This window comes from Spermophilus citellus (assembly GCF_964194105.1).
Source record: "Spermophilus citellus genome assembly, chromosome: 3".
Taxonomy (NCBI): domain Eukaryota; kingdom Metazoa; phylum Chordata; class Mammalia; order Rodentia; family Sciuridae; genus Spermophilus; species Spermophilus citellus.
Genome location: NC_138184.1, coordinates 173,132,156 through 173,154,158, shown reverse-complemented (window position 1 = coordinate 173,154,158; position 22,003 = coordinate 173,132,156). Strand labels below are relative to the sequence as shown.

Genomic DNA, 22,003 nt, shown 5'->3' with positions numbered 1-22,003 from the left:
GGAAAGCATTTCACTCTGTCATTAAATTTTTCTGTTGATGGGTCTTATGCACCTGCCACAGTTCCTAGATCATGCTGAGGTTTCCCCCCTCCTTTCGGGTGGAGACAGAGGTGGAGGGCGTTTGTCAGGGCATTCTCCCTCTTCTTGCAAAGGTGGCTGACCCTGGGTTCTTTGACCTTATTATTTTGATCTTCAGATAATCCTCCATCATACTGCAGGTAGTCCTCTTCAGAGGCCATTCCTTCTTCTTCCTTTGTCCCCCAAGGAACAGTATAGGTCTGTATGAAATGAAAAAGAGGAGTAATAATAATGATAATAAATGGCTGTAATAATAATTGGTGTATCAGGCATCAGGGTAAGTGCTTTCTGTAGAGCAACCCGCTGGGTACACTCCTAGGTCTCTACCCCCATGAGTCTGAAGCTTGGAAGCTCCACTGCACCACTGCCTTCCAAGGAAGGTCAAGTCCCTACCTTCCTCTTAGGCACATCAGGAAACAGGCTACTGTATTTAATGCAATATATCCAGAATGGAAAGCACCATTCCATTTCCATTTCTTAGAGCCATCTTTTACTTACCAGTTAAGGCATGTTACTGAACTCACCTTCCCACTCCTTTTGTTTCAGCTTTCTTATGAGTTAAAGGGAATGATAATAGTACTTGTCTCAAGGGGATATTGAAAAGATTAAATAATACCTAAAAAAGGCTTAGAAGAATATCTGACACATAGTGCTCATATATTATTTAGCTGTTATTATTATTAAGGAAGCATCTATTATATCTGAAGGTAAAGAATCCTTAGAGATGGTCTAAGTGAGCCGTCTATTAAAAACTTAGGGAAGGAGGAGAGGATGGGTGTGGTACACTTAGCAGAGTTTCTCCAGAGATGGATCCACAGGAGACTAAGCTAGGTGGGCTGCCAGATCCTTCCTCGTCCTGCCCCCTCCAATTCATTGTTGGAAGAAACAGGAAAAGTCGGGAGTGATCTCTTCCCATTCCTCACAGAAGGCTGACCAGAGCCCATTTGTTCCTAATCTAATTATTTAAAATCCTTGTGTTCAGTTCACTCCTATGAATTCATGTCCTTTCTCAGTGAATCTTGATCTTCAGTTAATTTTTTTTACATACTTACTGTAATTATTTCTTTTTTCTTTCCTGTTCTTGCTTGGGAATGTTATTATTGAAATACCTGAATATTTTAAAACTGCATAAAACCATGTAAAATGAAATTAACACATGTAATGAGAAGTAGAAGAGAGGTTACATTCTTAGGCTTTGAAAGGAAGAAGTTATAATATAATTTTTGGTGGTCTCTGGAACCCAGACCTAGTGGCACTTTAACTAAAGAAGAATCAGTAATTGAACGCACGGTGTTGATGATTTTGCAGCAAATAAACTCAGTTTATTTCATTTTCAGAGAAATATGTGTATTCCTTGGGCTATTTTATCTGTTCTATATTCAAAAGGCAAACAAGCTTCTGTTCATAAGGCAAAATGTGATGATTTTTTAAAGATAGTGACAATATTAGATTTTGCTTGTGCTTTTCATCTTCAAAATATATAAAATTATGAGATGAGAACTCTTCACAATCAGTGCATCTTCACTAATACTTAAATACTAATTTCAACAATTTTGCAACCTGCTGATTTTTGATGTTTGTCATCTTTAAAAAAAGACGGAAGCACCATTAAAATATTATATGTTTCCTTTTTGCACAAATAGTCTTTTGTATAAAGTAATGGTGGAATATGTTTGAAGTGATCAAAATTTAATGGGCCATAGAGCATTTGTAGTCCAGAAGCTGTAGGATGAAATGCAAATGGCATTAAATGTTGAAATTTATTTTCTTCCAGACTTTCATCTTCAGTGCTTTTCTGCAAGAATAGTATTAGGGTCTTGTTGAGAACATTTAATAAAAGCTATAATGGATAATAACTGACTCGGTAATTAGTCATTTCAAGACAGTGGTACTCTCTGAGCCGCTGATAAGAATTGAATTATGTTGCTACATCATGTTTTCATTCTGCTGTCACAACTGGGCAATCCATATTCATAGCCTCCCGGTGCTAAGCTCATTCCCAATTTAACACAGATGTGGAAGAGATACGTATAACCTCCTCAGCCTTTTGATGCCTTCTTATTTTTTATTTGAGGAAATGGCATAGAAACTTTAGAGTGAGGATAATGTTATTAGGTATCTTAGTGACACAAATTATCAGAAGATTAATTTGGTACATATATAAAATATGTATTTATAGTCACACAACAATGTATATAGGTGCCAAAGAAGCACTGCTTTGTAATCATAAAATTCAATCAAAATTTTCTCAAATACTTCTCACTTTTGAAGGCTACAATAAAATAAAATATTGCAGTATTTTTTTTATTTTTTAAAATTTTCATGGAAACCCTCATTTTCATATATCTCTATATGAGTAATATTGGTACTTTTTTTCCCTGTATAAGTTTAGATTTCACCATTTTAGTTCGTTTCATGATATCATTTTGTTTTATTCTTATACAGTATTTTGTGTTGTAACAAATGTTTCTGTATGGTTGAATCCAACACATACTGATCGAGCTCCTCTGCTGAACTGCTCCATAATTTCTGAGAGCTCTGCGGTTCCTGGGAAGAGAGGAGGCAGCTTCCTTGGAAGTCAGAACAGACTTCATGAGGGAGATGGCATCTGAACCTACACCTGAAAAATGGGTGGGATTTTAACAAAAGATTACCTCAAGTAAATTCGAGGAAAGACTGTCCTCAGAAAAAGGGCAAGGAAGTGCAGAACATGTTCCGGTGTCACTGGATCAAAGGGTATTTTCCACTCCAATAGGGATATTTGATGGAAGCTGTTGGTTATAGTGATGATCTGAAGGTCTTTGAAACTACAGTGAAGACTTAGGGTTTTACTCTGTGAATGATAGAGAGCTAGAGATGTTTGTTTGAACCAAGAATGATATGATCTGATGGGACATATCACTTTCTGATTATAGGTAAAAATATACATGTTTTATTACCACCCCCCCAAAAAAAAAATAGATACTGGCAAGTTTAAAATCCTATTTGCAATCTGTAATTTTGATTACGAAATAGCTAGTTCTATTTACAATATTCTAATGCAAGTCTATGATAAAATGCAAATCTATTAAAGATATAAAAATTGACTCCAAGGGAGGAAAAGTCCCCTCGGGAAGAACTTTACAAATTATACTATGAAACTTTCATCATGGTGTTTTCTTTTAATTTGCACAAAATATCTAGAATGGATAGGATGTCAGAGTTTATAAATATAAACATTTTGTCAAGGAGAAGTCTCTATAGCTCTAAATATCTTTTTTTTTTTTTTTTTTTTTTGCTTTCCTGACTAATAATACTGAAATTACAGCTTTAACACTGTTCTTGGCTCAGAGAAGGCATTCAGTTATCTCTATTCATATGTATTAGCTTTTTGTTATTGTAATGAAATACCCAAGGCAGATGACTTTGTAAAGAAAAGAGATTTATTTAGCTCACGTTTTTGGAGTTTCCAAGGTAGGTCTCCAAGGCATCACCTAAGTTCTAGTGGATGACCTTCTTGCTGGCAGAGTTCTGAGGCAGCACATGGCATCGCATGGCAAGAGGCAGGGACTGGGTGTGTCTATGGATGTGTGTCTGGTCTCTGTCTCTCTTCTTATAAAGCCTCAGAGATTTAATCAGGGCCTCCACCCTAATGACTTGATCTAAATATAATCACTTTCAAAAGCCCCACTTCAAACACCATGGTCGGAGTCAGTTTCTACCCTCTTAATACCACTAACATATAACTTTGAGTATTAGATACTAACATGAGTTTTGGGGAACAAAACATTCAACCATAGCAATATGTCTTGCATATTAGTTCATGAACTCTGGATGTCTCGTCCTAGTATATTTTATTGTTTGCTCATCCTGGATGCATTTATAATTAAAATTCTTTTTCTCCAACTTTTTAATATGAAATTTTTTTAAAAATGAAGGTTTTCCAAAGTAAGAGAAAATCTATTCTCCAAAAACTGTGAGGTTGATAAGGAATTATCAACTCCAAGACATGCTGATAAAATTATTGGGAAAAAACTAAAAAAAAAAAAAAAAAAAAAAAAAAAGACTAGCACAACAAACACCCAACACGTAGGCTCAACAATTGTTTATGTTAATAATCTTTAAAGTGAATTCATACATAGTTAAGACTTGTTGCCATCTTAATGTGGATTAGACCATTTGTTTGACAATCTTGGCATGAAGGTTTTGCTTATTAACTGGTATTAGATATTAGTTAGACATATGTAAACTATAGTTGTTTGTCTTAAAGGTGGTTCAAGTATAAAAATTTTATGTGATTTTTTCCTCTATCCTAGTGCACCCAAATTTATTTCTTAACTATAACTTCTACTTATAGAAAGATATTTCATATATGAATATTTTAATTAGCAGGGGAGGTGGTACAGGGGATTGAACTCAGGGGCACTCAACCACCAAGCCACATCCCCAGCCCTATTTTGTATTTTATTTAGAGACAGGGTCTCACCAAGTTGCTTAGCACCTCGCTTTGGCTGAGGTTGGCTTTGAACATGCGATCCTCTTGCCTCAATCTCCCAAGCCACTGGGATTACAGGCATACGCCACTGCGCCTGGCTAATTTTATTTTATATTGATTTTTCGTACTAGAGATGGAACCCAGGGACATTTTAGCACTGAGCTACCTCCCCAGTCCTTTTGATTTTTATTTTGAGTCTGGATCTTGCTAAATTGCTGAGGCTGGCCTTGAACTCTTGATGCTTCTGCCTCAGCCTCCCAAGTGGCTGGGATTACAGGCAGGCTCCACCATACCTGGCCTCATACGTGAATATTTTTAAAGGAAACCTTTTAATATAACAATGCCTTTGAAACATTTTAAACTATACAGTTTATAATGCTAACATTCTGAATCAGAGTATCAGAAAAATTACAAAAAGTATCTCTAGTGGGAATTAGGACTTTGTATTTTACATTTTGCAAATGGTTATCTATATCTACACAAACATACATAAGCATAATGCTGATTCATTTATACTTTGCTTATATAAAATAGTAGACAATGGTTCTATCTTCAGTTAATCAGCTCCATCAATAGGGCAACTATTATTGATACTGTGAAAGTTGTAAAGTTTCCCTTTAGTTTATGTATGCATTGAAATAAGTTTTCATTTATAAATATGAGCTTCAATTTCTTTTTTCCATCGTGGACCATACTGGTATTGTGTATGGTAAACATCTCCTTTCATTTGTCAGAAATCACTGTTTGGGCTTTTAAGATTCTTTCAGTTGTTTAAGTGACAACAGGTTGATGAGCTAAGGATTGAGCTTAAATAGTGCTTGGAGGAAGGGTGATCCCAAAAAACCAGAGGGAGGAAAGTCAGGTCAGGGCACAGGAAGGGAAGAGCCATTGCCGCTTTATGGAAGGGAATCAGAGGATCAGGTCAGGGGGAGGCCTCCAGTGAGCTCTGAAACTTGGAAAGGCTGATGAAGCAGAATTATGCAGACGACAACAGCTTTGGAGACTGTGGCCAGAGCAGCCCCCATGCCTGAGACAATTGTTTCTTTCTGTGCTTCTAACTTCTTCTTTTTAAGAAATGCTGGCAGATTAAGCAGGGGCTGCAAGTAGAGACTAGAAGAAGGACTTGAGTGAAAGGGAAAGGAGCTGGGAGAAGGGTGCTCCTGACAGTTGAGCGTTGGTGGTGCCTTGCACTGCTCCTGTGTTCACTGCTGGAGCTGTGTGTGACAACATGCCAGCTTCAGACAGTCTGAAATTTCCTGCACCCTCACAGGGAATCCACCATGGTCTAATTTTTTTAAAATACAGAAACTGGATCCATTGTCTTCTTGGGTAAAAGGGAGCTTAGTGATCAGAAAGGTATGTCTTAAATCCCGCAAGAGTCGGGCTGCATTTCCTCTTTCTTAAAAACAGAGAGCAGTTCACATATGGATTATTCATTACATCTGTTTGGAGGAGGAAAAGGAATGCTTGTTTGGTACTGTCAATAGAGCAGCATTTTTCCAAAGGCAAATACATTTTACTCTAAAAAACTACTTTAAAATCCCAACCCAAGCAAACAGAAATAGGTTATAATCAATTTGTTTCCAACAAGGGAACTTTTTCTTTGGATGATTAATGTAAACATTCAGCATGTGATAGCTAAGGTATGGTGTCCTTAAGTCAGCCTGCCTTTTCTACAGATTTCTTTGGTTGGCCTTTTAGTCAGCTTCTCTCTGCATTGATCTGCCATGCACTCTGGAAAATATTTCACATATTTAAATAGCCAACTTTTCTCTGTCTCCCTTTTCCCCTTTGGCTTCCCCTGACACATAAAAGTCTAGGATTTACAACATACTTCTCTGGAAACAAGTGGAAGATAAGACAGCCTCACCCTACTTCTATGTGAATGAGTTATTTGTTGGTAATTTACTAAACATTTATCAAGCACTTAAAAGTATCATGAACTGTTCTAGACACTTAAGATATATCATAAACAAAACATTCAAGATTCAGCTGTGATGGAGGTTATAATCTACAGAATGAGACTGAGAATAAATATAATAACCAAAAAATATTATACATAGCTATCTCAGTACCATCTGTTAGGTGGTAATAACATGACTTATAGTACTGAAGAAGAGAAAAGTAGAGTCAAGTGAGGGGGACTGGGAATGTGGGGGAAGGTGGACAGGGGCTGTCTGAGGTTTAAATAGTGTCGTTAAGATGGCCTTCACTGAAAGGGTGATGCTCAAGCTGAGGCTTAAGGGAGATGAGTGAAGTGGCCCTTCAACTTCGGAAAGAAGAGAGTCTGAGGCAGAGAAAATGGCTCATGCAAAGGCCTGATGTATCTGAGCCGGCAGGCCAGTGCAGCTAGAGTAAAGTAAGACTAAAGAGCAAAGATGAGAACAGAGAGGGCATGGAGACAGATTATGTATGGTTTTTGTAGGCCATTGTAAAAAGACTTTGACTTTGAGTCAGGCATGGTGGTGCACTCCAGTAATCCCAGCCACACTCTGTAATCTGAAGCAGGAGAATTGCGAGTTTGAGGCCAGCAATTTAGCAAGACCCTGTCTCAAAAATTAAAAAGGACTAGGGATAGAGCACCGTAGTAAAATGCCCATGGGTTTAATTCCCAGTACAAAAAAATAAAAAATAAAAAGACTTTGAGCAAAATATGGAGCCATTGGAAAGTTCTAAGGAGAAGAGTGACATCAGTCAGAAGGTTTGTTTGTTTATTTATTTATCTATTTATTTATATATTAGGGATTGAACCCAGGAGGAACCCAATGACACTTTACCACCGAGCTACGTCCCCAGTCCTTTTTTAAAAAATTTGAGACAGGGTCTCACTAAATTGCTTAGGCCTCACTAATTTGCTGAGTCTGGACTTGAATTTGAGGCATGTGCCATGGTGCCCACCCAGATGTATATTTTAAAATAATAGTTCTGACTCAAAGTGAAAATGGACTATAGAGAAGTGAGGGTGGAACTAGGAAGGGCAGGTTGACATCTAATGAAATAATTCATGGGAGAGATGATGGTACTTAGAGTAGTGTGACAAGTGACCTGATTCTGGATATAATCTGAAGGCAGAGCCATAGGATTGACTTGTGGACTTGTGGGAGGAAGGTGATTGCAAATTTCACCCAGAAGTTTTTGGCCTGAATAACAGGAAAGGTGATGTTGCTATCACCTGAATTGGGAAGAGCTGCAGGAGATGCAGCTCTGTGGGTGTGGGGAGTTGGGGAGGAGTCGGTATTAAAGTGTTGGTCATGTTGAAGTTGAGGTGTCTCTTGGACATCCAAGCAGCTTCCTGTGCATCTGGAATTGGAAAAGAAGCCTGAACTGAACATGGAAATTTGGGAGTGGTCAGCTTATGGATGGTATTTAAAGCCAAGAGACTCTAGAGACATAAGTGTTTTTCTCAGTAATTCCTTTTTTATTCTAAGACACTCAATGTTTAAAAATGACTTCTCACATATTTAAGTATACCTAGCAGTACTGAATAATAGGTATTCACATCTCTACTAGGAATAGAACCAGAGAAAAACTGTCCTAATCTGACCTAGCAAAATAACATTCACACTGGAAATAAATTCAGTCCTCTTACCCTGAGCTGTCTTCACTAGCTCTTGCTGCTTTGGCATCTGAGAATCTGTGTAAAGGAAAGAACTGATCTGAAACTGGACAGGCATTTTGATGTGTAGAGGAGTTAAAAGCAGAACATACTCATCCTCCAGGGAAGGAGAGGCACTGGGTAGAGATGAGAGGGATGCCTGGCATGGAGTTAACAGCCTGATGGGCATCTAAGGGGCTCTGCTGGCCTTGGCACCTCAGTACTGAAATGAGCCATGGTCTGTCCAGGCAGTTTCCTAGATGCACATCTCTAGAGGCTGAAAACATCATCAGGTATGGACAAGCTATCAGTTACTTGAACTATTCCATCACCATGATAGACATGGAAGGGCTTCTCTTTTGCTGAGAGAAGGGCTTCTCTTTTGGACAGGTACACCCCTTTGGGACCAGAACTGAATTTCTGAGGGAAGTAGAGGAAATAATGAGAGTTGCCACCCATCATTCTTCTCATACTCAGCCTTTCTCTAAGAGTCTTGAGCTTCTGCTCTGAGGACATTCTTAAAGAATATCTTTTAGGAGGGAGAGCAAATTCCCAACAAGCTGGTGTTTCTCACTTGTCTTGGGCCCACTGAGATCACAGGTCAGCCCAGGTGGGAAACATGGTCAGAAATGAAGTAGTGGGTTGGGAGGCCACATAAGAATCCTAGCAGGCAGCAGGACTTGGACATGGATAATCCATTGACTGGATATCCCTAGGCCTCTGGGAGACAGATGCCAGGATATTTGTTCAAAACTCTCTTTCTCATGAAGGGAAGAGCCAGTCAGGGCTTCAGGGTCTGAGAGGGGGCAAGGAAAGGGAACTGAGTTTTACTGATGCTTGATAATATGTTCAGATTATAGATAGGCTGGTAGAGAGGTGTACAGTAGCGATATTTGCTTTTAATTCTCAGAATAAACTTGATGGTATTATCATTCCCTTTTATAAATGAAGAATCTAAGAAACCCCACTCTCATGCTGATCAGAGGAAAAGACTGGTAGAACAAAATTCAGATTTGCCTCTCATCCAAACCTGTAACCTCACACTTTGTGGAATCTTAGCTATGGAAACCAGAGCAGAAGCATTAAGGACCAGAGAGGAATCCAGAGGCTGGTGCTTGTGCATCAGCCCAGCTGCTGCTTCCCTGGATTAGAGTGTTGTGGAGTGAGGAAGTGGCTGCACATGACTCCATCATGGGACACTGCAGGGTGGGTGTGACTCACTGTGAAGGATGGCCAGAGGCACAGCATCAAAGTCTGGTCAGTAAGGTCATCTTAACAGGAAGTCACTTAATTCCAAAACCCACAGTGGGGAGGGCCAGAAGCAATTAAAGGACTTTCTAGTCTAAGTCAAGATGAACTCCATGACTCTAAGGAGAGAGGCATCAGTTAAACCAACTGTGGGAATCTGGGTGAGCCAAATGGAGTCTGGTGGACTGATGTTTAGGATATTATTCTACAGATGAGGGAATCTAGACCAAGGAGAGGAAGTGGTGGACCAAGAATATCCGACCAACAGAGGCCCAGCACCCAGACCTCATCCTTACCTGCCTTTGGGTTTTGTCCACTATGCCCAAGAGTTATTTCCCAGTGGCCTTTGGTCCCTTATAATAACAGTGACATCAACTCTTGAGGCTTTCACTTTCCTATTGTAAAACTACTTTTCATGCATATGAATGATTTGAGAAGAGAGCTAGGAAGTAAGGGTTTGATCATGGCTGCTTGGCTACTTGATCTGAGAGGAAGAGAGAAAAAATAGAAGAGAACCTAAGTAAACAGCATTAAAATGTTTAGATGATATCAGATGGTTCTGGGCAGGTTCTTGATTGTTCAGTGCCATAAATTCCTTATTTGTATGCTGAGAATAATGGCAACACTCCCTTTACAGAAGTGCTTTGATGGTTAAATGAGATAATATGTGAAACCTACTTAACTCAGAGCCCAACTGAGTGATTCATGTGCTAGCATTCAAAAACATTAGTTACTGTTTCTTACTAGAGAAAGGAAAGGTGATGAATTCCAATATTCAGTGCCATTTGCAGGAGGTGGGTAGCATGGCAGGCTGTTATACTGATAGATGTTCCTTGCTTTATGCTTTATGATATGCATGTTTCAGACTGTTCAGCTCTACTCACTGCTGGATGCCCTGCAGTTTAATTTAAACATTCCCATCAAAGTTAATGCCACTCTGGCCATTTTCCTATTGCCACCAAGCATGATAGCCAGGTTCTGAACTCTACAATATAATGCCATTACCTTCTCCCCACTTCCTCCTATAAATGGTATCATTTTGATCTTATCAAATCCGTGCAAGAGAAAATGTTATGTCAAGCAGGAAATTATGGTCAGATTTTAGGATGGTGAGCAAGACAAAATTTTAGGAAGCCAAACCTGAGTAGCATACAGATAGATTTAATTTGACCCTTTTCTTCCTAGGAAATCCTGATCTTTTGGTTATGAAACCATTTGGACCCCTCCTGTAGACTTTGTTCTGTAACTAGAACATGAGGGGGTCTTCCTTTCTTGTTCTGGAGAGGGAGAGACTGACTATCTTCATGCAAATTAGTCTTCTTTGTTAAAAAACTTCAGGGAACTCATCTATGAAATGTTGATTCACAATAAGAAATGCAGTGTGTCTTATGGTTCTTCTTTCAACTGATATATAAGATTGTTTCCCACAGTATGGACTACTTTAAAAAAAACGTGTTTCATCCTAATGCCAAAACTCCAGCAATGCCTTTCACTGCCTTCAGGGGTGGTGGAGGAGATGGGGAAAGCATCTGTTCAATACTACATTATTTTCAGATTTTTCATATAGTATAAATGAATGCAAAAAGTAGGACTGCTGTATTAAGACAAACTACTATAGTTGTTAAAGTTCTGAGCTTTTTTTTTTTTTTTCTTTTCAGCTGTGATTACACATACATTTCTAATTGGGTATAGCACATAAAATTTGTTAATAATGAGTAAAGATTATTGTGATAATGTCTGACACTACATAAATTATCTCATTCTGACTGTATTAATTGAGATATTTTTTTCCCTTTCACTTGTATTTCAGTGACAATTTCAACGAGCACCTTCTTTGACGGCTTGCTGGTGACAGGACTGTACACCTCTACAAGTGTTCAAGCTTCACAGAGCATTGGAGGTTCTAATGCTTTTGGATTTGGTAAGCTAGTAATTGTGAATGTTTTATTAGTTTCAAGTGTTATTTTTTTGTTGTTTTGTTTTGGAAATAAATGTTTTAAAATATTCAACATTTATTATTTAAGAGAAAAATTTTCAAAGTGATTTTTGCGTGTGTGGTGCTTGAAGCTGGGTGAGATGAACTGTCTCATTAATGTTTAGCCAACCATGAGCTCAGTGTGATGATCTTTCTGTCTCTTTCTCCATCGGTCACCACTGTTACTATTGGTCTTCTGGAACTTATATAAATTTCTGAGTTCTGTCATTTAGGTTGCTGGAATTCATTCTGACCTGAGTGCAATCATTCAGTAACCTGTTCTTATAAACAGTTATTATATTTTGATATTTTAATTTTCAGTGAAAAGTGTGTTAAGTTTGGCAAGTAGGCATTCCATGGTGGACTTAGTAATATTTGTTAAAATAATTTAATTCTATGACTATTTATAAAAGAACACCATTTAATATTTTAAATACTTATATGGAGTCTTTGTCCTTAGATCAGAGGCCTAGCAGATTACTTATGTAGAGAGGCAGAAAGCTACATGATGGCCACTAATCCCAGAGGATTCTCGGTTTGGAAATCTCTAGTTTACCCAGAATGCTGTAAACATGCCAAGCTGGGATTAAGTAGACCCTTCATGGCATCAAAAATGCAAATTTAATATACCCAGTTTATATAAGACTGAAATCACTGATGTTATTCTCAAATTGGAAAACTACACAGGACTTCCTGTATTGAAATGAGAAAGATAAAATTGCATTGTCAAAGGCAGTCAGGTGTTCAGCATTTTAGTTTTTTTCTGTGATACTTATTAAACAAATAATTTTCACCTACTTTTGATGTATGAAAGGGGGCCTGCTCTGTGTGAGTCCCAGCAGTAGCTCTGTTCAGGTGACTTATTGACAGATGTCAGAGAAATAATGTTGATACTGCATTGTCATGCTGCTTGTCATGATGAGGTCCATAGCCACCAGTTTAAAGGAACCTGGAAATCATGTTAATATCATGTTAAATTGTCTTACATTGAGAATTTGGCCCATTTTCAAAAGATCTCAGGTAAGATTTTATAATCTGTGGGTAACTATTTCTAAGGTCTAAACCTCAGGAATTTTTTGCCCTTAGGTCTAATTATTCCACTTATTTAACCCCATCATTTTTGTGCTCTGCCCAGATGAAAGGTCAGGTTAAGGGGCTGGGGATGTGGCTCAAGCGGTAGCACGCTCGCCTCGCATGCGTGCGGCCCGGGTTCAATCCTCAGCACCACATACCAACAAAGATGTTGTGTCCACCGAGAACTAAAAAATAAATATTAAAATTTCTCTCTCTCTCTCTCTCTCTCTCTCTCTCTCTCTCTCTCTCCCCCCCCACTCTCTCTTTAAAAAAAAAAAAAAAAAAAAAAGGTCAGGTTAACAACCATGTATTAATGTATGTGTGTAAATATATTATATCTACCTGTTTTGTTACAGCAGGACCTGTAAGTACCATTCCCAGATTTAACAAATAAAAATATAAGACACCCAATTAAATGTGAATATTACTTCATTTTATGTATATATTGATTGATTGAGGTCCTGGGGATTGAACCTGTGGTCTTGTGAATACTAGGCAAGCACTCTACTGCTGAGCTAAATCTCAAGCCCTACATTTTAGATAATTTTTTTAGCATACTTTTTTAAAGTATTTATATTCCTGGGCTCTACCCCACCCCAATTAAATCAGAAACTTTGGGCATGGGGTTTAAACACTGGCAATTTTAAAAGTTCTTCGGGTGCTTCTAATGTTTATCCAGGTTGAAAACTGTTATAGTGGATCAGGCCTCTGTCCTAAAGCATCAGCATCAGCATCACAAGGGATGTTGTAAGTGCAGAATTGCATGTTTACTCCAGAGTAAATCAGAAACTCTGTGAGTGGGACCCTATGGTCATTTTTAAAAATATACATTCTAGGTGATTTTGATGCATGCTGAAATATGAGAGCTACTAGTCCAGTGGAAAGACAGTGATTAAATGACCATATAAATATATTATAGCAAGCCTTGCTAGGGGCTGGCAATATTTAGCTAACAGGCTGTGGAAGGTGGGGCACAACATATCCAAGGGAGGAACAAAACGTGCGAAGTTCTCAGCCTGGGAGAGGCTGGCTATGTTCTAGGGGTTGAAGAAAACTTTGGAGTGGCCGGAATTGCAATCAAGAGAGAAAGAGATAAGGCTGGATAGGAGCCCAGAGCCAGACCATCTGGTATATTATATGTCTTTATCCTAAAGAAGGGGAGACTTTAAGAGTTTTAAGCTGAGGAGTGACTTGACCAACTTTTCACTTTATAGAGACCACTGTGGTGTCAGTGTAGTGAACAAACCAGAGCTCTGGAGTGGATGAAGAAAGACAGTTTTGTGGTTAAGGATTCTGGTATGTGTAAGAAGTCAGGTACAGGCTGGCCTCAGCAGCAAGAAGGAACTGTATGTAGAAGGGTGTTTTAGGCAAGTTTTTCATTGTTGTGACTGAAAGACCTGAGAAGAACACTTTGAGAGGAGGAAAAGTGTATTTGGTGCTCACAGTTTCAGAGGTCTCTGTCCACACATGGCCAACTCCATTGCTCTGGGTCCAAGGTGAGGCAGAAATCATGGCAGAAGAGTATATCAGAGGAAAGCAGCTCAGGGCAACAAGGAAGAAAGATGGGGGGGGGGGCGCGGAGAGGGAGAAAGAGCCCAAGCATGAGTGCGTGCCTCACCACAAACAAAATATAAACCAAAGCCATGCCCCCAGTGACCCACCTTCTGCAGTTGCACCTTACCTGCCTACAGTTACCACCCAGCTAATGCCTGTCAGGGGATTGACGCACTGCTAAGGTTAAGACTCTCATGACCCAGTCATTTCAGCTCTAAACTTTCTTGAATCACACATGAGCTTTGAGGGGGACAGCTAATAGCTAAATCATAACAAGAGTTAAGTGTTTGGACTGTTGAATCATGTAGACCTGCTGTGGATCCTGGTCCCATCTCCCCCTACCCCCACACTTAGTTCATGTCAGCTAAGTTGCTTTATCTCATTAAGCTTATTTCCCTATCTATGAAATGGTGATGATAATGGAACCTGCTTCTTAAGATTTTGGATTGCCTTGAGGATTAAAGGAGATGATTTATATAAAAAGTCTTGAACACATAGCCGGGCACTATGGTGCACACCTCTAATCCCAGCGACTTCAGAGACTGAGGCAGGAGGATCACAAGTTCAAAGCCAACCTCAGCAACTTAGTGAGACCCTGTCTCTCAACAAAAAATGAAAAGATCTATGGATGTTGCTCAGTGGCAAAGCACCCCTGAGTCCAGTCCCCAGTACTATAAAGAAAAAAAAAGTTTTGAATACATAGAAAATACTCAATAAAATTAGCTTTCCCAAAATTAGAAACCATTGTGACTAAAAAAGCAGCCAGTTCTTTAGTCCATAACTTTTATACACCCGTGGGGGGCAAAAAAACCCTTAATTCTAAAGTGTGATTAATCTGGGATATGTAGCTCAAGATGATTGAGAGGACCTGGTTGAATTAAGTAACTATTATTTGTCAATTTTAGAGCATTAAATAAGGAAAATCATGAATGCATGATCATTTATAAGGGTGTTGCAAAGACATTTTCAAAGAACATAAAAGGTACTCATGTCATGTTGCCTCAGATTTTATCTAGCAAGACAAAAATCTAAGAATGAAATTGTTAGAAATTATTTAAGAAATTTAGGCTTTAAAACATTTTTTTTTTTCTGGGGTGACTTTGAGAGCCACGAGAAGGTACTTTTTACTGGAATTAGAATGTGTTTTAATTAGCTTAAGTTGCACTTAGCCTTCCTATTACTATGAATATAATGTCAAAGCTTCCATGGTCCAAAGAGGCTTCTGAACATGGGTAGAACCTGCTGATGATAATCTGAATTCTATAACCAAGTATTCAGGTGATTTTATATGGATGAATAGATAGGTAAAACCTTTTTTACATTCTAGTAATATCCAAATGATTTCATCTGTATTTTTGTGATAGTAGTAAATAATAAAAAATTAATAATATGCCTGACTTGATGACAGTTAAATTTAATAAATAAGTTTTTCAATGGTAAGCAGGAGATAAAACTGTCCTTTTAGATAAAATGACCATTTTTGGAAAAAATTATAACTTTCTGGCATTTGATTTAGGTTTAATATGTTCTTTACAATTTAAAAAACAAATAAGATTTTGTTTGTTAGGGCACAGGTAGGAAAGTAGAGGCAACTTATAGAAGATAAAATTTAAAAGATTTGCTGCTTTTGGTAGTATAGTAGTATAGTGATTCTGTTAGGATCAGCCTTAAGCAGTATTCTTTGATGTAGAACAAAAGAGTTATTGAATACATACTCTATCATTAGTTTCTGACTGTTTTGATGGAAAGGTAAGCAAACATGGTTTGCTTGGCATTTTCCCAACATATCATAGGATTAGTGTGTGATATGTTTAACTAGCCATGACAAATAATAAGAAAAGTAGATAGTCCAATAGGCATTTCTGAAAGTTTTTTTTTTCTTCTAGAGTTAATTTTAATTGTATTAAAAACACCTAAGATACAACTACTCTCCTTTGTATATCAAATGTGTGTATGACTGGCCAAAATAAGACTATGGTTATTCTTGAGATACTGTTGTAGAAATGTTAATCCCACTAAGCCTTTTATGAAAAACCAGAATTCTTTAAGTAAAATGCATGCCTCACTGACCAAAAATAGACACATGCTTAGTAGCCAGAAATACATTAAAACAATAGCTATGCCCAGGATGACTGTACACCCAGCAATGCCTGATTTGAAATACCTCATTTTGCTTGTCAATATAAGAAAACATGCTGCCCTGGGGAAGTGTGATGTTTAATTATGGATATCTCTTTGTGCATCCCATGGGGGGGAAATGCTTTCCCTCTTGTCTTTGGCTTTGAATTCCAGCTCAATCATGTAAATCTTCAAGGCCTATTGTGGCCGTTCAATGAAGGGATATTTGAATATCCTTTCATGTAAAATTGTTGCCTTACAAGGCAGAAATGCATTTTACTCAATATTTAATACTCTGGCTTTAAAACTTGAGAATCAAGTTTGCAGATCTGATGGATAGCTGCCATACTTCGAATTGTTAAACCCTGTATAAATTAAACATATGTACTTTCCAGTTCCTAATATTGTTCAACTAATACAGCATTCAGTAGAGCAGTTTTTCACTTAAATTTTTGTAGTTTTGTTTATTTTTTCAATACTCAAGTTATAAAATTCTTTAAGATGGCAATATTTGGGGCTGGGTTGTGGCTCAGTAGTAGAGCACTTGCCTAGCATGGGTGAGACACTGGGTTCAATCCTCAGCACCACATAAAAATAAATAAATAAAATAAAGGCATTGTGTCTATCTACAACTAAAATATAAAACAAGTAATGAAAAAAAAATGGCAAGATTCGATGAAATCACAGTTTAGGGAGAAAATCTAGTGAACATATCCAGCAGCTTTCTTTGCATTAAGACTAAATAGAGCAGGCCATGGTGGCACATGCTAGTAATCCCAGTGATTTGGGAGGCTGTGGCACAAGAATCACAAGTTCAAGGCCAGGCTGGGCAATTTAGTAAGGCTCTGTCTCAAAATTTAAAATAAAAGGGCTGTGGATATGACTCAATGTCAAAGCACCCCAGGTCAAATCCCCAGAACCCCCACCCCACAAAATAAAATAATAAAAATAAAAAACCCGAGTAGAACCTATTACAACTCTGCTAATTGTCATTAGGGAACCCCCAAACCCCTACTCCCCTGACACTAGCTATAATTTAGTCAGTTCAATCTAAATATTCTACAGCTGTGGAACATAACATGTTATGAATGCAGCACACATTTAGGGCCTAATATCTGAAAAAATGAGGCAAACACTAGCAACTTCATTGAACAAAGTTCCTTATGGTAGTGGTATTTATTTACTAGTCTAAATTAAGCTAATCAGAATTATCTGGTTAAATTTATTTTCTCTGTTTAGGAAGAAATGCAAAATAAATGCAATTTAAACATACTTGTATAATTCAAAGGCATGATCTTTTATTGCTTATGATAAATGATCTATAATTAATAAGAAGACTCTAGGTTAAATAAATTACACTAGTCAGTGGTACAAGGAGCAGAACTGATGAGATAATATCACCATTAATTTTTCCTATTTACTAGATATTAACCTAAATTTGATCTTTATACATTCCATTTGGTTATGCTAGCATTACCAATTTTATTAGTATTTGACATATGACAAAGCACAAAGGGATATTTTCTACCTCCTAAATAATGAATTTGTAAAGAATCACTTACTAGAATAGTGGGCATGATATAAAGTAGTTGAAGCAATCAAACAACAAATTGCTCAGGCAGATGTGCAGGAGCCAAGGTGGATGAGTGAGTCAAGAGATGCAGTTCAGTGTAATGGCTCATTACATGACTGAGTGAGTTGGGCAGCTCAGGTTCCATCCCTGACCCTCTTTCTTGCTAACATGGGCAACATATTTACCTTCCCCAAGCCTCAGTGTCTGCAACTGAAAAATTAGGATAACTTTAGGGCCCAGTTCACAAAATTGTTGGATGGATTAAATAAGATTATTCCTCAAGGAGCTAGAATATATTATATGCTCACAAGCAGTATTATTTAAAGACTTTCAGAAGCGAGAATTCTTTCTTTGAAAGGGCAATAGAGGTGGACTCTAATTCGAGCTGGGGGAGCCTTCAATTTCTTATCCACTTAGTTTAAAGCCAGAGTGGCTCTCTGGCAGAGGCTGGCTCAGCCCCTGCCCCTAGTGGACAATAAAGGAATCGAGGTTTGGGGAGGGCCAGTGGTATATGTAAAAGTGAGGACTAACACCAGGTGTTCTGGCATCATTTCCTGTTCTCAGATGTTTTTTAAAAATATAATTCACATATAATAAATCTTACGATTTTAAAGCATGCATTTCATTGATCTTTAATACTTTCACAGGATTATACAACCAATACCATTACCTAATCCAATAACTAATAACATTACCTAATGTTTTTACAATCTCCAGAAGAAGCATGTTCCCATTAGCAGGCCCTCCCTATTCTTTCCACCCCTAACCCTTGGCCACTACTCTACATTCTGTCTATGGATTTGCCTATTTGGGACATTTCATTTAAATCGAATTACACAATATGTGATATTTTGCCCTGGCTTTTTTTCCTTAGCATAAATAGTATTTTCAAAGTTCTCATAGTAGCACAAATCAGTACCTCAGGTCTTTTTATAGATGAACAGCATTCCATCGTATGGATATACTTCATTTTATCTAGTGAGTGAGTATTTGGTGGTTACCAGATTCTTAAAAAGAGTTAAGAGTAGTGTAAATTGGGAAAAAAAAAGATCATACTTATAGTAAGATCATCATATTCCTTAAATACTTACCAATGGCTCTGAAACCTCTGAGGGAGATTAATTGCCTGTTTAATGGCTCTGACCTGAAAATGGTTAAACTTAGAAATTAACATGAATTTCTGTCTTTAAGTTTGAGGATATTTCTGAATCTATACATGGACATATGTGTGTACACATCAATACATGAATTTAAAACTGTACAAACATAAGTAAATCTCATCCTCAAAGATTCTGAGGAAACTCATCATCCTGGAAATCACTTTGCTCCTTTCTCTCCTGGAGATGGCAAGCACCAGTGCTTTCAGATACATCATTGATTGTCTTCAATAGGATCAAGAAAAGAACTTCAAGAGATTGTTCAGTCCAGCTTAATGATACATCATTGTTAAGTTTCTATAAATGACAACTCTACAGTTCCTTGGGAACATATTCTAAGATAATATCAAGGGAGATTTCTTTGTATTAAAGTGTAATTCCTTTCTTTAACTTCAGCACCTCTCTTAAAAATTTCTAGTTGAGTTGAAAATGGTGAATGTTTGTTTAAAAATAAGTCACTTGTTTCCTTACCAAAAAAAAAAAAAAGCTTTACATAAGATTTGTCAATTTCTTTGCTCCTTAATAATTTACTTGCCAATTTTCTCTGGACACTCCACCAGAAAGAGGAATTTAGCCCTGATAACAAATGTACCCAGAATCCATTAAAGGTATTTTAAAAATACATTTCTAAGAAAGAGCAATTCTTCTAGTTCCTTTCTCTTCCTTATTCCTGCTCAAATGAATGTGCTCAGATTCATAGTAACTGATTATTCAAAAAAAGGAATGTCAGGAAATGCACATTTGTTACAGCAGATTCTCGTAGAAGTTGCTGCTATGCTTTACAAGTTAGGATTTTTGAAAATGTTTTAATTTGGCCTGTCAGTATTAAATTTTTATTTGTGTAGAGTGTCTTCTGTTGGCAAAGTGCAACCTTATTTCTGTTGTTAAGAAGCCATGAGCCACTGAGCTGATGACAAAGGACAGAGCAGTAGGTCATTACAGGGGCACTTTCTCACCTGCCAAAATTTTAAAGCAGAATTCTGGGAAATACATTTCAGTAAATGCAGTCTTAGCCCTCATTAGATGAAAGTTGAACCGAGAATATTTTTCATTCTCTTTCTCAAATAATAATTTTAAGGAACCCTGAGGAATCGGGCCTCTTGGCTGATAACCAATGCCAATTTTTCTACCCTCTCCTCCAGAGTGTTGCAGACTGTCCATGTTAACAGGAAATGGGATCCAAATACACGCTTAAGGGAATAAACTTCAAAGGTTGACTCTGACCTAGCAGTCATTTTACTTGTAATGTAGTTTACTCTTGAGGTTTCCCAGTTCTATTTTTTTTTTTGTTTCCAGATAATGATAAATGAGTTTATGTTCCATGTTCACAGTAATTAATTTATAAATACTCTGGAATAAATTTGGCTGCTTCTTTCCTGGCAGTTAATTCTAAGAAACACTTAAAACATTTTTATAATATTATCAATTCCTACAGATAATTCTGATAATTATCTTCAGAAGAAAAAGTATAAAAGCAGTGAAAGTAAATTCTTGGCATCTTCCAGGAAATAGTTTTGGATGTGACAGATGCATTTGAAAATAGTCGTAGGAGTGCCATCAGGCGTTTCACCAAACATGGGTTCTGTTTCTGCTCTTGTCTTCTGTTTTGCAGTTGGTGTTCAACCCTCTGCTCAGTTTTGCATTTAGCCTAATAGACATGTAGGCTGTTTTCTGAGGAGAGCACACAGCTAAATTATTGTTTTCAGGGCTTTGAGTGTCTGAATGGAAAGATACTTGTTTGTGTGGGAGTTGCCATTTTGGAAAACAGAATAGCAGAAATTGTTAATATTTTGCTAAAAGTTCAGATGGAGCTCTCCTCCTGCTTTCCTTCCTACATGTTTTCATACATCAGACCCATGTTGTTGCTATTATCCAGTTAATTATGTTATTTCTGGTTCTCTTTCAGAAGAGTTCTTCTCTACATGAACTCTAGCAAATAGCAAATTAAAAGTAAAATAAATGTAGCTATCAGAGATCATATTCTGGAAAGATATTTTGTTTATCTCCCTTTTTGGTAAAATAATTACTTCATTTTCAAAAGACCTTTTTTAACCTAACTTTGAACGTATGTTATCTGATAGCATTTCTGGCATTAATAACAAAAATGGAGAAAAATCTGTTACTAATAAAGAAGAGATCAGTTGGGGTTTGGCTTTCTGTTTCTAAAGAATGGGATGAGTGACCAGCTCTAGGATAATTATGAGGCTCTTGAAGGTTATTCCTAGCCTGACCCTGTTTTCCTCTTTCTTCTTCTTCTTGTCTCCTTCTCAACAAGGAGCTGAGATCAATCACATCTTCATAATTTGAAAATTATGTTGATGCCCAATAATAGAGAAATGAGTAAATAAATTAGAGTACTGAGGGGAAATAGTAGTATGCTGCCATTAAAAATCTATTTTTTAGTACGATTTTAATGGCCTGATAAAATTGTTACAGTATAATCGAAACAAGGATACAAATATACAACATTCCCAACACATAGAAATGGTAAATGTTTATGGAGATGGAAATACTAATTGTGCTGATTTGTTCATTAGACATTGTATGTGTGCTTCAAGTCATTATATTATGCCTCATAAATACGTACAAATAGTGTGTGTATCAATGGAAAATTTTAAAAGATATACACACACAGTTTAGGAATGCATCTTGCTTCCCCAAGTACTTGGACACCCCACCTCTGCACTCACAAAACAAACTATACAAACTTGTTATTTAATATGATCAAAACTAATATTGAATCATTTAAAATAAATTGGTTAGATAGACTTGTTTATTTTCTGTGAATAATTAAAGAACACTTTAATGAGTTTCTTAAAAAATAATCAATCCAATGAGGAGGGAGTGAGCTAGAGCAGGGGTGATTGGTAGTGCTTGTGTGGGTTTTGATATTAAGTAGGATGGTTAGTTAATCAATTGGCTAGTTTTCAGATGTCAGCTGAGGAAGATTCTTTAATATCCACTGGATATTATGATTTCCACTGGAGTTTTGTTTTATTTATATAAACCATGGTCCCAATTTTGATTTCCTTAAAATGGGGCAAGAACATAAACAGACTTGTGAAGCAGTCCAAGTATAGGGTTTTAAATATTTATGATTTTATTTTGCAGTCTTCAACAGGTCCCTTTTCCATTAGGATTTAAGAACAATATTTCC

The 22,003-nt window shown here is 37.3% G+C and overlaps 1 protein-coding gene across 1 annotated transcript in view; it reads left to right on the top strand.

Moving 5' to 3' along the window:
• Positions 1 to 22,003, top strand: part of RELN (reelin) — a 469,728-nt gene that overhangs the window by 58,509 nt on the left and 389,216 nt on the right. The window contains exon 2 of the mRNA XM_081286786.1: positions 11,206 to 11,316. Within this exon, the coding sequence (XP_081142912.1) occupies positions 11,206 to 11,316 (111 nt within the window). The remainder of the gene's footprint in view (positions 1 to 11,205; positions 11,317 to 22,003) is intronic.